We start from the raw sequence: 18,623 nt of genomic DNA on the forward strand, positions 1-18,623 counted from the left end.
ATAACACAGTTCAACAATTATACAGAAACGATAGGTTGATCGAAGAGAAAATTAACCAAATACAGCCATATCTAGAAGAAGTAGCGCATGGCAGGAATTTTGCGATGTTCAAGGAATTATGCGACGAATTTATAAACCTATATGAGATAATCGACTCTATTCTCCAAGATATCGAAAACTCACTAGTATTTTCTAGATTAGGGATTATGCATCCAAGTATTATTACTAATGGCGAATTATACACAGAATTGAAAGCCCTTCAGGAACAGCTTGGGGAAGGTCAATTACCTCTACCGGTAACTAAAAATAATATACCCTTATTCGAGAAAATCATAAAGTTAGAATGCTTTATATTAAGCAATAAAATCACGCATATCCTACATACGCCCATAGTTCACGCCCAATCCTTTGATTATTTCCATTTGTATTCGATTCCCATCCAAAAACGAAGTCTGTTGAAAGTTATAGTACCACAGAGTAAATTCCTTGCAATAAATCAATTGCACTACATGTATAACGAGGAAGGTTGTCAGAAAATCAAAGTAGACCTATACTTATGCCCAAAGAATGATTTACAAGCTATTGAAGAAGATGCCCCCTGTGAAGTCAAGCTAATACATCAAAAAAAGGACACATCGACCTGCCGTCAAGTTGAGGTCAAGATCGTGGAGCCCGTGTTAAACCAATTGGACTACACAGACCAATGGATCATGATACTTCCAAGGAAAGAGGCCATCCAGATGTCCTGCCCTGAAATGCAGAATGAAAAAAAGATCCTTATTGGGTCATTCATATGTCATATCCCACCAGAATGCCGTAATAGCAGTAAAATCCCAAACAGCCATGAATGAAATGAAGATAATAAAACCAACATCGGAACCTGTGCTCTTCCCAGATTTAGCTGAGAAAGACATCACCCTACCTGTTCTAAACCTGAGCCTGCACCTGCCCAGCATAAAATTGGACGACCTTTATAGACTAAAGGAAAAAATACTGCAGACGAACCACCAACAACCCTTAACGTTCGGGAACATAGTCACCTACCCGAGCCTATGGACAATTTTGATATATGTGCTCATAGCAAGTAGCTGCTTTATAATTACATGCAGATGGCTGAAGCGAAAGAAAGACAGAAGACCAACCCAGACTATGGAGGAATTGAGGGAGGCTATCCAACTTCCCTGCCAGACATAGAAGTTGCATCTTAGGGGGGAGGAGTTACCATGTGGGATTCCACGACACAGGGAATAAATGCTGACTCTGAATTATTTTATTATAAATAGAATAGCGAGGATGTATGCGGGCATTATTGTGGTCGAAGACAGTACGTAGTATTTACTTTAAGATATTTTTGTAAAATTTGTGAAATAAATATTTTTTAAAAATGTCTCCCGTCGTTGTGGAAATATAAGTCACTGTATTTTGTTACATTTTCGAATTGACCCAAAGATTTAAACCTCAGTTTATCTATCATATGCCACAGCTATGATGAACCGTCTTCGAAATAATTTTTTTTTTGACTGATTTGGCAACAAATAGCTCTAAATTAAAAGGCGTATATCTTTTCAACTATCACCACTAGAGAGCTGAAATTTAAGATACCCTTATTAGTTATCTATATCATTTAATATTATACATTTTTTAGATTTACATACCTGGCGTGGAAAAATTAGTGCGATATCAGAAGGATATAAATATAAGTGTTAAATCATAATCTTAAATAAAACACCCTATATTTTTGGATGACATCTGAAAGATCAATAAATTCTCTATCGAAAAGTATTATACAGGGTGTCCCAGGGAAAAGTGTTCACCCTGAATATCTTCCTTGTTGTTCGTTAAAAAAAACGCTAAAGCGCGTCAACTTTGATAGGGAAGGGGACATCACTTGGTGAAAAAGTTGTTTTCGAAATGTCATCCCTCTACCCCTGGAAACTACCTCTTTGAAATTTTCAAATTGGAAGAGGGGTTGTGTTATAACTCATTTAAAAAATAATTTTATTCTCTACATGGTCAAGCTTCTATTTTTTATTTTTGTACGTCGGTCTTGTAGAAATGAAACAAAAACCAAATAACTTAATTTTAACCATGAATATTATAGTAATAAATGCTGAAAGTGTACAGTTAAACTCAAAACGTCTTGAAGCCCCAAAAGTATCAATAACAATAAAATTTCTAACATTCCATTTAAAATTGATAAACCTTAATTTTTTTGGAGGGACAATTTATTGATACTTCTTTTTTGCACTTAGTGGTTTTAATACTTCGTAGCAAGACAACTTTGCAGTTTGTTCAATTTTTAATCTGATCAAAATTGTGTACACATTACAAGAAAGAATCGAGATTGTGAGTCTGTATTACAAAAACAATAATTGTGCAAGAGCGGCAGCTCGTGTCTTCAATTTAAATCATCCTGATAAAAGAATATGCCACCCTTATGTATCTAAGTTACTAATGAAGTTCAATGAGACTGGTTCCATCCAAAATAAAAAACATGAATTTGATCGCCCAATGAGAAGTGAGGAAGTCCAAATTGCGGTTCTGGGACATGTTCAAATGGACAACAAAACATCTGTACGAAAGATTGCTTAGGAATCCGGCGTTTCAAAAAGTACTGTTCATTGAATTTTAAAAGAAGTAAAATTCCATCCTTATATCATAAAACTAGTACAGGAATTAAATGAGGATGATTTCGACCGTCGATTAGAATTTTGCGAATCCTTTAGTAACATGTTACATTTAAGCAGAAACTTGTTGTATAATATAACATTTTCTGATGAATGTTCATTCTATTTAAATGGTGAAGTTAACAGACTCACCGACCTGACATAATTGTCGTTACCGGAGCGATGCCAATCCTCATTTGTTCCGAGAAACCCATACACAACAACCTCAAAAATTGAACGTTTGGGCAGGAATTTTGGGTGATCACATAGTTGGACCATTTTTCATTCCTAGAAACTTAAAAGGAGAAAACTATCTACAACTTCTACAAGATGCCATATCTCTCAGGATAACTGAAATACTTGAACAAGATCCCCGCCTTTTAGAACAAGAATTAGTTTTTCAACAGGATGGCGCACCTCCACACTACATTGCTGCTGTCCGACAATTTCTTGATAAAGAATTCCCTGGAAGATGGATTGGCAGAAGAGGTCCAGTGGAATAGCCCGCGAGATCCCCTGACCTTAGTCTCCTGAGTTTTTTCTTATGGGGATATTTGAAGACCAAAATCTATGCCACCCAATCTGATTCCATTGAGGAGTTACGTGCCCGAATCGTTGAGAGTGCAGATTAATAACACCAGAAATGTTAGGTAATGTGCGACGACGTTTTGAGGATCAGCTGTACATGTGCATGGAAGTCAATGGAGGTCACTTTCAACATTTATTACGATAAAATAAATAAAATACAAGTAAAATGGTTAAAATAAAGTTATATGGTTTTTGTTTAATTTCTACAGGACCTACGTACAAAAATAAAAAATAGAAGCTTGACCATGTAGAGAATAAAATTATCTTTCAAATGAGTCATAACACAACTCCTCTTCCAATTTGAGAATTTCAGAGGGGTAGTTTCCAGGGGTAGAGGGATGACATTTCGAAAACGACTTTTTTACCACATGATGTCCTCCTCCCTATAAAAGTTGACGTGTTTTAGCGTTTTTTTTTTTAACGAACAACAAGGAAGATATTCAGGGTGGACACTTTTCTCTGGGACACCCTGTATATATATGGTGAATATGGTGTCTTACTTTGTCCATGTCGGTTTAGTCTAAGTATAGTTTTTCATTCTTATGTTTCAAAGGTATATATGATGCACGTCGTAGATTGATTTCAAAGGTCACCGCTAGATGATCCGATCGGAACTCGTTGGTCAGTTCTACATTTTTTTAATGTTATTCATCAGATTCCTTGTATGTAGTAAAACATCGGGTGTTGAGTCTTGATTTTTTGGCATCAGATATGTCGGTGGTGTATGTTGCTTTATAAAGTCCGAGTTCTCTAGAAATCTATTTAATTGCTTTGTTTTGTTCTTGTTAAGATTTAATTATGATGATAATTACGTATTTGTATAGACATGCCTTAGTCAGTATGTTTTATTCTATGTCTGAGAATGGGTGTATGTATACCAGGTAGACATGGATTTTGTCGTCTAGGTAGGGAATGGTAAAGTGCAGACATTCGTTCATGGGATTGTTTAGAGAGGACGGGCTTGCTTTGCCCAGCTTTACTATAGGCTTAAGTAACACTGTCGCGCCACCTCTGACATTGTTTATAGCGTGTCCGTGTTTGTATATGTACGTCCAGTCTCTGTATGTGAGAGTCTGTCCTAGTTTGGTTTTAGTTTCTACAAACATACATACGTCAGTGCCGTTACATTCAATATAGTTGTAGATCATATGTTTCTTGTGGTTTAGTCCATTGATGTTAGCGTAAAGTAATTTTAAAATGAATGTTCTGCGTTTGTAACTGTTTGTCTTAGTTAGTTCTGATGGGGTTCAGTATGGGAGGCGTAAGCATGTCGATCATTAATATACAGGGTGTTAGTGAAATAACTTTCATAAATTTAACCAGTGACTAAGAACATCATTTTGAACAAAAAAATTCCTTAGAAGAGGGGTCGTAAATACAACCATCTCCCCGGAAAATCAAAAAAACATTTTGTGAGAATTGGCAACGTCGTCTCGTATTTATTTCATTTCCATACCTACTTAAGTAGCCGTATGAAGAGGATTTGCTTTTTTGTTTTTGGTTTGGTAGATTTTACAGTACATAATTAACAAAATGTACTAAATTCATGAAATTTAAAAATGATGTGATTCTTATTTTATTACTTTAAAAAGCCATTTACCTTGAAATTATTGTTATCAGCTTTAATTAGCTTGACACGTTACACATTTTACACCACTCACATCACACTCAAAAATATAAAATATTGTTTTTGCTACATTAAATATTCTAAATGTTCACCATTTGAGTTCATACATGCTTTATTCCGGGTACTCCTTGTTGTACTCTTTTGAACAAGGTTTAAAATTTGTTTTTCGGCTTCAGAACCAACTTCTCTCTGTCGGCCTCGTGTCCTTGATATGAAGGAATAACGCTTCCTGTATCCAGAAAATTTTGGGAAACTCGCACAAATGTGTGTCTAGCTAGAAGTTTTCTTTTTGGATAACGATTACCGTAAATGTGCCTAGCTTCTTCAGAATTTTGTAACGCCTCTCCATAGATAAAAAATATGTCATGATACTTACGTACAGAATACATTGTCACTTAGGTATTGTTAATAAGTCAGAATAAAATCACTTAAAGCTCGCTCAAATTAACTTTGCGGATAATCTGTTGCATGTACCGACAGAAGATGCATTCAATGAGACCGAAATCACACTAAAATATTAAAAGTATGGAAGGGCATACAGTCCATGACAAAGTTGAAAAATAAAGGTGGTTTTTGTCTTGTCCCTTTGTTAAGGACTTTAGGTTATTGTTTCTTGGCGTAGTTTGCTTAGTTAATTTGTTTTGTACTTTCATCCCTTAAGTTACGCCCATGGGCATCGATACGTATTTGAAGGATTCCATCTGGGCGCCAGACCATTGTACCCATCAGGCCATATCGAAGGGCTCTTTATGGCTGGGAAATACGCTACTAGTCAAAGGAAGCTTTCTAAATTGGACCTTTGCCGCAATCCGCAATTCGGCGGATCGCAATACTTCAATGAAAGCGACTTGTATAGGTATTTGCCAGATGGCGGCGATTTTATGACCTTAGGCGCGACCATTGCCCGCAATGGCTTCTGGTATTGGTGCGCCCCTGGGTGGAGTTCCTCGGGTTTAGTACTTAAGGGATGATCGCAGTAATTTTGCTCTCTTTGACCAGTGCTCGCTCTAGACATGTGATCGTAAACGTAACTCGTAATCTTTCCAACTAAGCAAACTCCCACTTCATACTTAGACCAATGCTTTACCATTATTTATATAAGTGAAATTTAATACAGTCCACTTTCGTAAACCAAATTGTTGTTTTCGTGGTTTTCATTTATCGAAGGAACCTCAACATTTTGGTCCTTCGAGCCGGATTCGGGCTCGTGGAAAATCGTTTGTCGTTTATATCGTGCTAGAAGTTGTTCTGTAGGCGTTGGTAGAAATCGCTCCTCGTGCCAGAACAAGAAAATTGTTCGTCGTTTGTGTCGTGATAAAAGTCGTTCACGTGCAAAACCAAAAGATCGTTCTGTAGGCGTTGGTAGAAGTCGCTACACGTGCCAGAACAAGAAAATCATTCGTCATCGTGGCTAAGTAAGAAGAAAAGCTTGGTGTGTTTGGATCATCGTGGAAGCTAGGGAGCTTTGTTTGGGAAGTGGGTAAGTCCTTTATCCTTATTTCTTTATCCTTATTGTTTCGTTTGTGCTACTCGTATCGATCAAATAATATCTTGTGTATCACATTATCATAGCTGCATATTTTGTAAAGTCTTGAATCGGCCACAAATTGCAACCCGTAGTCATTTGTATTGGTGCTCATAGTAATTTATAGTTGAATACATTTAATTTGTTGAGACTATGGCATCTGCAGAGGAACTTAGAAAGTTAAACGTGGCTAGGAGGACATGCAAGGCCCAACTTACTATGTTTGACAGATTTATCGAAAGCTTTGATTTGGATAATGAATTAAATAGTAATGAAACTGATCGCCTAGTAGAAAGACTCAATAGATTAGACGATATTTTCGATAAGTTTGATGCAGCCCAAAGTGAATTGGAGCTACACGCTACTGACTATGATGAAGAATTAAATGAACGGGATGAATTTGAAAGACGCTTCTGTGACCTAAAAGCTGCAGGCAAAGGTTTATTAAATAAATTTAGTAAGGCCGATAGATCGGCAAAATGCAGCAATGCAAATGAATCGATGCCTCCTAGTCCCTTAGCCGGCGTCAAGTTGCCAGTTATTTCGTTACCCACCTTTTCTGGTGATTATAAAGATTGGCTAGGTTTTCGGGATACCTATGTAAGCTTGATACACAATAACCACTCGTTAAATCAAATTCAAAAATTCCATTACTTGCGGGCGTCGTTACAAGGTGTGGCACCCCAAGTTCTGGAAACTCTGGAATTTACGGATAATAACTATGATGTCGCATGGACAACCTTAAACGAGCGATACAATAACACGCGAGTACTTGTACATATGCACATGAAGGCGTTACTCGAGATAGAATCGGTAGATAAGGAATCGGCTCATAAACTGAGGGACCTAATTGATAACGTAGGGAAAAATCTAAGGACGTTATCGGCGTTAGGTCAAAAAACTGAACACTGGAGTGATTTGATAGCATGTCTCGTAGGTAGCAAGCTGGATCGAGTAACGGAAAGGCATTGGGAAGAGGCGAAGGGCAACAAGAAAGAGGTTCCCTCGTGGGAATCCTTGCGAGAGTTCCTAAAAAATAGGGCAGACATGCTAGCAGCAATCGAGCGTCAAAGGGGCAGCACTAAGACAGAGAAAAATGCGGGATTCAAACACAATAGGGCAAGTGTTAAAACGTTCGTGGAAAGCGATTTGAAGTGCGTAGTGTGTAAAGCAAATCACCTACTAGTTAATTGTCAAAGGTTTCTGGCTATGCCTCTCAGCGAAAGATTTAACAAAGCCAAACAACTCAAATTGTGTTTGAATTGTTTAAAGCTAGGGCATTTCGGAAAAGATTGTCGCGCAAAGCATTGTGCCAAGTGTACGACTAAGCACCACACGTTGTTGCACTTTGAATCTAGCAGGGGGCAAGAGGCGATCTCCCATTCGGAGGAGAATTTGGAACATAGGGTTTCGTTGTCTGCACTAAGTTCGGAAAACCATGTCTTTCTGTCTACAGCTTTGGTAGAGGTTCGCAGTGCCGGGGGAGCGTGCTTGAAAGTACGCGCGCTTTTGGATTCGGGAAGTCACTCGAATTTCATTAGTTCTTCGTTGTGTAAAAGGCTAAAGATAAAGATGGACAAATTTGAAATGCTAGTCGGAGGATTGGGTTTAAAGGCGTCGGAAATAACACACAGTTGCAACGTCGAGGTGTGTGCCCGACGCAGGGGTTACCAAGCTTCTTTGAAATGTTTAGTTTTGCCCAGGATTACCGGATTCATTCCTGGTGCCGTTGTGGATATCAGTCGATTAAACATTCCTTCCAACATTACATTGGCGGATCCAGAATTCAATAGGCCTGGTCCCATAGACCTTTTAATAGGTAGCGAATTGTTTTATAGATTGTTGTGTGTTGGTCAAATTAGTCGTGGTCCGAATAGCCCCATCCTGCAAAAAACTAGGTTCGGCTGGGTCGTCTCCGGAGCGATGATGCAGGCTGGCATCTGCAGCACAGTCTGTAACTTGAGCGTCAATTCGAGGCATGGTGGCCGTGAAATCGAATTTGACTTGAAAAAGTTTTGGGAAGTTGAAGAGAACTTTGCTGAGACCAAGGCCTGGTCGGCTGAGGAGCATTTCCAAAGAACGCATAGGCGTTCGTCCGACGGTCGTTTCGTTGTTGCTATCCCCTTCAAGCATCCTGTCACTGAGCTAGGTAATTCGAAGGAGAAGGCTCTCCAAAGGTTTTTGTCGTTGGAGCGTAAGCTCAGTAAGGATCAAGGGATGAAGAATGTATATTGCAAAATCATTGGTGAATATTTAAGCCTGGGGCACATGTCTCGAGTGCTTGATGAGGATGATAGTGTCGTCTACTACATGCCTCATCATCCTGTGATCAAATCGGAAAGCTGCACTACTAAATTAAGGGTTGTATTCGATTGTAGCATGCCTTCTTCAACAGGCAAATCCCTTAATGAGTTGAAAATGGTTGGTCCTGTCATCCAGCCCGATTTGTTCGACATTTTGATTCGTTTTCGTGAATTTCGTTTTGTAGTATCGGCGGATATCGCCAAGATGTATAGGCAAGTATTAGTTGAGCCTAAGCAACGAGCGTTGCAAAGAATTCTTTGGAGGGAATCGCCCTCAGCCCCTGTCGAGGCTTTCGAATTAAACACCGTAACATACGGTCAAGCTAGCGCCAGTTTCCTGGCCGTGAGGTGTCTTCATCAAATAGCCGAGGAGTGCGAACTTGATGTAGCATCTATAATAAAATCGTCGTTTTAGGTTGATGACTTCCTTCACTCAGTAAATTCGATTTAGGAAGGAGTTAGCGTTTGTAGCAGGGTTTCGGCCGCATTGTCAGGCGGTGGATTCAAGTTGAGAAAATGGATTTCCAACGAACCTGCAATTTTGGACTCCGTAAGTCAAGGAAGCGAGGACTTCCAAGTGTTAGACTTCAATGGTGATGATAGGGCTAAGATTTTAGGGTTAACATGGCAGTGTTCGTCGGACATTCTGTCGTACAAAATTCGTCTGTCTGAGGGAGGAATAAAGGTGACTAAGCGCACCATCTTATCCAGCATTTCGCAAGTCTTTGATCCCTTGGGTCTGCTGTCTCCTTCGATAATTGTCGCAAAGATCCTCATTCAGAAACTTTGGTTGGAAAAGTTGTCGTGGGATGAGTCGGTCCCTGCCCATTTGCATACGGCTTGGGTTAAGTTTCGTAGTGAGCTACCAAGTCTTAACAAAATTAATATTTATCGCCACATCGCATGCTTGGATGCTGTACGCCATGAGTTGCATGGTTTTTCTGACGCCAGCGAGGCAGCTTATGGTAGCGCTGTTTACGTCAGATCGGTCGATAGAAACGGCGACATAGCAGTGAGGCTATTGTGCGCCAAAAGCAAGGTGAGTCCGTTAAAATCCCTGACCGTTCCTCGTTTAGAACTGTGCGGTGTATTAGTCATGGCCCGGCTAATGAGCAAAATAAGGGCTTCCGCCAGATTGCAGTTTGATAGGTGTGTATGCTGGTCGGATTCGTCTATAGTCTTGAGTTGGTTAAAGATGTCCCCCAGTAGTCTAAAAATCTTTGTCAGCTCACGGGTGTCGGAGATTCAATCGCTTGCAGGGGAATATGAATGGCGACACGTTCCCACGAAAGAAAATCCTGCGGACCTATTGTCGAGGGGGGTATTTCCCAAAAAACTCGTCGAAGTGAGCCTTTGGTGGAATGGCCCTTCCTTTCTTCTTTCTGAGGAACGTCATTGGCCAAATACTTTTGAAGGACCTAAGGAGGTACCGGAGGTGCGTGTTTCGAAGGATGTCTTCGCGCTCGTGTCCGCGGGGGATCATCTCTTTGAACGTTATTCAGATTTTAATCGGTTCATTCGAATCACAGCATGCGTGCTTCGTTTTATTCTCAATTGTCGTTCGAGGTCGCTGAAACGGGACGTCGTGAGTGGCTCATTATCGAGCTTAGAGCTAAATGATGCTACTAAAACCTTAGTTAGGATTGCTCAGAGGGACAGTTTTCCGGATGAATATGATCGTCTCACCGGGGGGATCGCCTTGAGCCCAAAAAGTAAACTGCTGAGTTTGAGTCCGTTCGTGGACAGGGAGGGCGTAATGAGAGTAGGAGGAAGGCTGCGAAACTCGCCTTATCATTTTGATAAGAAGCATCCTATGCTTCTCTCTCCCAAACATCGATTGTCGCGGATGTTATGCGAGTATGAGCATAAAAGGTTAATGCACGCCGGTCCTCAACTACTGCTCTCGTCCATAAGGGAGAAATTTTGGATTGTCGCGTCTCGTAACCTGATAAGGGCTACTGTTAGAAATTGCACTGCTTGTTCGCGATTCAATCCTCAATGTTTAGCGCCTATCATGGGTGACCTCCCACAAGAGCGCTTAACAGTTGGACGCGTATTTTCGGTGGTAGGAGTGGACTACATGGGTCCTCTCCATATTAGGGATAAAAAGGGTCGCGGCTTGAGGTTGTCCAAGTGCTACGTAAGCGTCTTTATATGCTTTGCAACGAAGGCTTTGCATTTGGAATTGGTATCTGATCTCAGTAGTGAGTCGTTTTTGCTCGCTTTTCGTCGGTTTGTGGCTCGGCGTGGACGGCCTAGTCACGTTTACTCGGATAATGGCACAAATTTCGTTGGTGCCAATCGGGAACTGTCAGAGCTCGGCAGTTTCTTAATTAAAGAATCTCGCAATTTGGTCTATTCATGTTCTCGAGAAGGTGTGCAGTGGCACTTCATACCCGCCCAATCACCTCACTTCGGAGGTCTTTGGGAGGCTGGTGTCAAATCGGTAAAACACCACCTAAAGAGAGTGGCGGGCAATGCCAACCTAACGTTTGAACAATTGATCACTTTATTAGCACAAATCGAAGCGATTCTCAATTCCCGTCCTCTTTCTCCCATGTCTCAAGATCCCAATGACCTAACTCCCTTACCACCCGCTCACTTCCTGATTGGAAGAAGCACTACGGAGCTGCCTGACCCAGACCTGCAACATGTTCCTGCAAATCGGCTGTCTGTATTCCAAAGAATCCAATTAATCAAGCAGCACTTTTGGAAGCGATGGAGCAAGGAATACATCAGCGAACTTCAGCAGAGGGTGAAATGGAAAACGCAGCAGCAAGACGTCCAAGAAGGAGTGCTTGTACTCGTCAAGGAAGACAACTTGCCTCCCTCAAAATGGCGCATGGGACGAATTGTAGCAGTGCATCCTGGCCGGGACGGAGTGAACCGTGTAGCTACCATAAGAACTTCCAGTGGTCTGGTGAAGCGCTCGTTTAGTAAGATATGTCCCTTGCCGGTAGAGACTGTCATTGAAGACGCTCCAAGCGCTTCAAGGCGGGGGGCATGTTAAGGACTTTAGGTTATTATTTCTTGGCGTAGTTTGCTTAGTTAATTTGTTTTGTACTTTCATCCCTTAAGTTACGCCCATGGGCATCGATACGTATTTGAAGGATTCCATCTGGGCGCCAGGCCATAGTACCCATCAGGCCATATCGAAGGGCTCTTTATGGCTGGGAAATACGCTACTAGTCAAAGGAAGCTTTCTAAATTGGACCTTTGCCGCAATCCGCAATTCGGCGGATCGCAATACTTCAATGAAAGCGACTTGTATAGGTATTTGCCAGATGGCGGCGATTTTATGACCTTAGGCGCGACCATTGCCCGCAATGGCTTCTGGTATTGGTGCACCCCTGGATGTAGTTCCTCGGGTTTAGTACTTAAGGGATGATCGCAGTAATTTTGCTCTCTTTGACCAGTGCTCGCTCTAGACATGTAATCGTAAACGTAACTCGTAATCTTCCCAACTAAGCAAACTCCCACTTCATACTTAGACCAATGCTTTACCATTATTTATATAAGTGAAATTTAATACAGTCCACTTTCGTAAACCAAATTGTTGTTTTCGTGGTTTTCGTTTATCGAAGGAACCTCAACACCCTTCTCGATGGTCCCTAGTGAGTTCCACATGTCCATGGCGTCTTTGCCCAACATCATATGTCACATAAAATGGGATAAAGTACAGATGACCATATGACGCAGATGGTTACATAACTCATATACTATTGAGGTACTAAGTCAATTTGTTTGCTGCGCATTCCAATTCCTTATCACTTCACCCTCAATGTGGGCGAGCGACCCTCATAAAGACCATAAAGAATAACCATAACAAAAACAAACTTATTTCTCGGTCACGTTCACTGCGACGTTGCCGCTTACGTTTTTTTTTACCGCTTAAATTATTAATTAAATTTTCAATTGCTTTTAGCAAAGTTATTGTTGAATAATTTTAAGTTTTTTGTTACACAACCAACATATGCCAAGTACATTTTTTCACATTTTATTCAAATTTTAAACCTTATCATAGCTTTCCGGTTACCAACTTTGACATTTTTTTTGAAAAAACTATTAGGTTTTCCATACCTGTTGTAAAGGGGACTTTTTTATTTAAAATTAGGTTCTTAATCACTGGTTACATTTATGAAAGTTATTTTACTAACATCCTGTATATACAAAGCGATTGGGATCTAAAAGGACAAACTTTAATGTTGGATGGAGGGTTCTGCTGTGAGCCAAATTGACTATTAAAATTTTCTCTTAGGATATTAACAACGAAGATACAGTGTATGATCCAAATCTTCTTTTGTTTATATCTTTCTTATGGCTTGAGATATTTTCTCAAAATTTGGTAAGTTTATGTTACTGTTTATGCCTAAAAACTTCTAATAACAAGAATTGAAAAATTCCAGTTCCGGATTTTTTTTAAAATTTAATATTATAGTGCCTCGACTGCATTGGTCATTGGCACTCGGTACAATGTTTTATATAATCAGTAAATTACACTATATACAATTATATATATCGATATCTTTTAGGAAGTCAATGACATTTCTTTGATTTTCTATCACACTGAGATTCTCCCGTAGGTCTGGTTTTATTCTATGTAGAGTTCGGCTTTGGCTATATTGGGGGCAAGTAATCAAGATGTGCTCGCATGATAGTGGAGTATTACAGGTTATGCAGTTAGGGGGCGTCTCTCTCGCCATAAGGAAGCTGTGTGTTACTTTGGTGTGCCCTATTCGAAGCCTTCTGATGATTATGGTGTCTTTCCTGTTTAGCGGTGGGTTGTTGGGTGATGATCTTGCGGTTCCTGACCGTGCCAGTTTTGAGTTTGATTGATTCCAGGTGTCCAGCCATTTGGTTCTAGTTGATTGTTTGAAGTGACGCATTAGATATCCATGGAGTGTTATTTCAGCTGTTGGTGATTTTCTGTCGATCGCATCTTTCGCAGCTAGGTCAGCTTGTTCATTTCCAGGGATGTTTCTGTGAGATGGGATCCAGATTATATGGATTTTGTTGTGATTTGTGTTGAGGACTTGACATATGTCATGGATTTCTTGCACCAGGCGGTTGGTAGAGTATGGGTTCTTGATGGAATGCAGAGCCGACAAGGAGTCTGTACAAATACCTATTACTTGACCTGTATCATTTACAGTTTTTAAGGCCTGAAGAATTGCATAGAGTTCTCCGGTATGGATGCTACAGTATTTGGGCAGGGTGGAAGTCCATAGTGTGTTATTTGCTTTTATGGCCGCACAGCCCAGTCCTTGTTCATTTTTCGAGGCGTCAGTGAAGATGGTGATATTGGGATTGATTGTATGCATGCTTTGCATAAAGCATTGATTGATGACAGAAGATGATGTTTCTTTTTTGCCATGGTGTAAAAAGGATTGGTGAATATATGGGATGATTTTCGTCCAAGGGGGAGTCATTGGGAGATAGCTATTATTTGTTGATTGGTATTCGACATCCTCCAATAGGCCACACAGTATTTGAGGAACAGAAAGTGGGTGTTTGCCGGTGGGTTCCAATGGTGTTAACATATTAAAGAGTCTGGAAGTCGGGTTATTTGGGCATGTTATGATTCGGGCATAGTATGCCAACGCCAGTTGTTGTCTTCTGAGCGAGAGGGGTAGTTCGTGAGCTTCAGTGCAGAGTGAGTGAGTTGGGCTGGATCGAAATGCATCCAGGGAAAGTCTGAGGGCAGTGTTTTGAATTGGGTCCAGCGTTTTGAGTGTGGATTTGCTTGCGGATGAATATGCGACGCTGCCATAATCCAGTTTTGACCGGATTAGAGCTCGGTAGATTCTAAGAAGTGTTGCTTCGTCACTCCCCCATTGCTGGTTTGATAGGATTTTAAGGATTTTCATGCAATTAAGGCAGACGGCTTTGATGTTTTGAATGTGTCATTTTTCTTGAACGGCAAGATTATGGTTTCTCTCCATATTGATGGGAATGTATGGCTTGTCCAGATCTTGTTGTACAGTTCTAGCAGCTTGCCCAGTGCAGAAGAAGAGATGTTCTTCAAGAAAATGAATGGAATGTCATCCGGTCCAGCAGCCGAGTTCTTACATGTGGATAGCGCATGTAATAGTTCTTCGAAAGAGAAGGACAAGTTCAGTATGTCTGAGCGTAATGGTATCTTTTGCTGCGGGGGTATTGCTACCACTGGGATTGGTGTGGTATTGGATTTTTCCTGAAAGATTTTTGCTAGTATGTTGGCAATTGTTTGGCTATCGGTGATAATGTGATTGTCATAGTTAATGCAATTTATTTTATGATTAGTCTGCTGCCCTCTTATTTGTTTGATTTTCTTCCATACTTGTTCAGGAGGGGTGTCCGAGAAGATGGTGTTTACGAAGTTGTTCCATGACTGCGCTTTACTTTCGTTCAAGACTCTTTTGGTTTTAGCTTTAAGCTTTTTGAAATTTATATAGTCAGTCATTTCCCTAGTACGCCTGTAGCAGTTAAGTGCCTTTTTACAGTCTTTGACTGCGGATTTACAAGCATCATTCCACCATGGGAGTGTCTTTTTTGTCGGGTCTATTTTCTTCTTTTCTATACACTTGTTAACTGCGAGTAGAATAGTGTCTAATAGTTGTTTGGTGGCTTCGTTAATATCCCCGGAGAGGATTAGTTGATCACTTAGAACTCTCGTTTCCTTCTCAAAGATAGTCCAATCTACCCCGGTTAATTTCCATCTAATAGACATATAAGTTTCAGAGTTAACGTTATTGGAGATCACTATGGGGAAGTGGTCACTGTCATAGAGGCTGTTCAGTGTCTGCCAGGTTTATTGTGTTGCGATATTTAAGTCAGTGAAACTCAAGTCAATTAAGGAGGATGCTCCTGATGAAACGTTGAAGTGTGTGGGATGACCGGTATTCAGAAGATGAATATTAGAGACATCCAGTACATTCTCAATGATCTGTCCTCTGCCAAACGTTTTCTCAGATCCCCACATTTTATTGTGAGCATTGAAGTCTCCAACAATTATGAAAGGTTTCGGGAGTTGTTTGATGATGCCGATGATATCAGACTCTTTGAGGGAGTAGTTGGGGGGAATATAGATGTTACATATTGTTGTTTTTGTTGGGCACCACACGCTGACAACAACAGTTTCTAGTTCGGTGTTTAGAGGTAGGAGTTCTGAGTATTCTTCATTAGAAATAAAAATTGATGTACCTCTACTGGCTCGAGTGCAGTCTTTGCGCATTTGATGATATCCTTGATATTGTTTTAGAAATTTTTTGTGTGATTCTTTAAAGTTAGTTTCTTGCAGGCAAAGAATATCTGGGAGATGATCGATGATTAATTCTTGAATTCTAGTAAGGTGCGGATAGAATCCGTCACAGTTCCATTGTATAAGTTTGAAGACGAAATTTTTAATATGAGGTGTTATTAGTCTGTTGGGAGTAGTCCGAAAAGGATTCTTCTCCATCTGAAGATTCGGATATGCTTTCGATTTCCACTTCTTCCGATAATAGACGCGTTTTGATCTTTTTGTGCAGTCTTGTAAGTCTATTTTTGATGGATCGTTCTTGCAGATGAGGATACAGATTGTAGATATTCTCCAGTAATGCCTTTATGTCACTTGTGAATTTTGTTGCCTCAGTATAAGGGTCATTTCCTTCGAATGAATTTTCTAGAAAAGCTATGAAGTTGTCTATTGGTAGTACAAAATTATCAGGTTCTTCCTGATATCTCTCTTCAATTATTTTTTTTGTGTTTTCTGATAGTGGGTCTGGCGTTGATGAGATTTTTCGTTTTTTCTTTTTGGCTGGTCCTGATTTCGTAGTTGGGGGCGGCATAGTTATTTCTGTTAGCGATCCTGGTTGCTGCTCTATTGATGAAAGTGTGTCTGAGTGTTGCCGTTTTGGATAATGAGCAGGACTGTTATTGAGTGAAAACTGTGGATCATTAGATTGGGTGATTGGCTGCGCAATGATATTTTCTGAGAGTGTTGTGGGAATTGGGCAGTTCGCCGTGAGGTGTCCGGTTTGTTTGCAAATAAAGCATTCCATTTTGTCGGTTGATACAAAAATTCTGTATTCATTGCCATCGTGTTGCAGGATTATGGATGTTTGCAATTCAAAGTCCTCCGAACTTGGTAGGATATATAGTTGCCTGCGGAAACTTAGAATATGGTTGTATTCATCTCCAGGTATACCCGCCTTCAGGAAGGAAATTGGGGATGTCAAATTTAATCCGATGTTTTTCAGAGAGGCCTCCACCAGTTCGTGCGGGATGTTTGGGCTGACGTTAGAGATTACTATTCTTTTTGTTGGGGAAATTAGTCTACGGATGTTCATTTGTATTCCCTCAATGTTGATTGTTTGGTGAGTGCTCAGAAGTTGATCCACCATAGTACTATTCTGTAGGTAGATGCAGACTCTATTATTGGATATTCTTGAGGCAAACGTGATATTTTTTGGACCAATTAGTTCTCCTATTGCTTTTACGTAGTTAAATAATTTGAGAGTGAGTTCAGCATGTAGTACTATGGCTTGGTCTTTTTTTGGAAATCCAGGTTTTGGAATAGTTTTCGTTATTGACGAATAGGACATATGGTTTTCACTATTTGGCAATTTATTTTTACTTACAGTAGGAGTTTGTTTGGCTGTTGGGGTTATCTTCATTGTTTGGGAGTCCTTGTAGACAAAGACATCCCTATCTGGGTTAGGCATCTTGCTATGCTTCTTGGTAAGTTACTAAGCTATCGGGCATTTTTGCCTATAACGTTGTAAAATCTGAATAAATGTTAGGAGCACTCGTATTTCCTTATCGCCGGCAGCGTAAAAAAAAACACACCGGGATAGCACTATCAAAGATGTTTACACTTTGGCAGTCCTACACTGAATCTCCAGTTCCGGATTATTATAAGCGATTTTTTGATATTTCCTTAAAAATAAAACACCCTGTGTATTTTTCAAAAAAATGCATATGTAGTTATTTAGATCATGATATAGTAGAAACATCTTCACATCTAGTTTTTGTGTCGCACCTCTCTCTTTGTTGGCCAAATTAATTAAATGTCTGATAATTTAAATTTTTTATCATAATTACAAGAATCTTAATTACAAGCATGTCCAAATAAAGTAGAAATTACTATTTAGTTAATCTATACTAATTAAATTACATTAAAAGATTACTAAAAGAAATAATAAAACTCTTTTTTTCAGATTTCATGTGAGTAGGCCTTGATACCCTGACAAATACTAATTCTTTGTTTACAACAATTGACTGTTAAAATACTTTTGCATAGATACATTTAGTTGATTCTATTTTATTTCAATAAAAAAAAAAAAACTTTCTATTATTTTTTTTATTTCTCTCTTCTTTTACCAAGCGTATTATTAGAAATTGCAAAATGCCTTACAGTTTTGCGAATTCGGAATATGCCGATATGGTATTTATTTACGGATTTTGCAATGGAAGTGGACGTGCTGCGGCTGCGGAATATTCACGAATATTTTTTGATAGAAGGTGTCTCAACCATAAGACTTTTTCAAAAGTTTTCTCTTTTCTTAGAGAGCAAGGCAAATTCTCAAATAATTTAACTTCTGTTTTACAAGCGGTGCATTTTATGGAGAGTGGTGACTTGCAGGACGTCGTTGTGTATGGTCTTTGGCACTTGTTGCATCTCGTTGGCTGTTTACAGTCTTCCGTCCGGTAGTCAAAAGATTACATTGGCTGCATGGGGTTGGGAGAGGTCTACTTTTCACAATTCTAAATACTCTGTCCAAGAAGTGGACGGTACGGTTATTCATTAATTTTTCGTAGGTTGTTAAATCTCCCGTAATTAATTTTATCATGAATGTTGGCGTACCCCTCTGCCTTAATATAATCCTTTTGCAGAACCTAACTTGGAGATTGAGTTTTTTCAGATGTTTTAGAAACATTTCATTGGTGATATC

At 39.8% G+C, this 18,623-nt stretch overlaps 2 protein-coding genes across 2 annotated transcripts; one reads left to right on the forward strand and one right to left on the reverse strand.

The window, feature by feature from the left end:
- Positions 1-6,559: 6,559 nt before the first annotated feature.
- On the forward strand, positions 6,560-11,719 carry LOC136415570 (uncharacterized). The gene is made up of 3 exons (XM_066400207.1): positions 6,560-8,801; positions 8,895-9,094; positions 9,161-11,719. Exons 1-3 carry the CDS (start codon positions 6,560-6,562, stop codon positions 11,717-11,719), a joined length of 5,001 nt encoding a protein of 1,666 aa, XP_066256304.1.
- Positions 11,720-13,208: 1,489 nt separating this feature from the next.
- Positions 13,209-14,249, reverse strand: LOC136415571 (uncharacterized). The gene has a single exon (XM_066400208.1). It carries the CDS (start codon positions 14,247-14,249, stop codon positions 13,209-13,211), a length of 1,041 nt encoding a protein of 346 aa, XP_066256305.1.
- Between the last annotated feature and the right edge of the window lie 4,374 nt (positions 14,250-18,623).

This window comes from Euwallacea similis, chromosome 20, assembly GCF_039881205.1.
Source record: "Euwallacea similis isolate ESF13 chromosome 20, ESF131.1, whole genome shotgun sequence".
NCBI classification, from domain to species: domain Eukaryota; kingdom Metazoa; phylum Arthropoda; class Insecta; order Coleoptera; family Curculionidae; genus Euwallacea; species Euwallacea similis.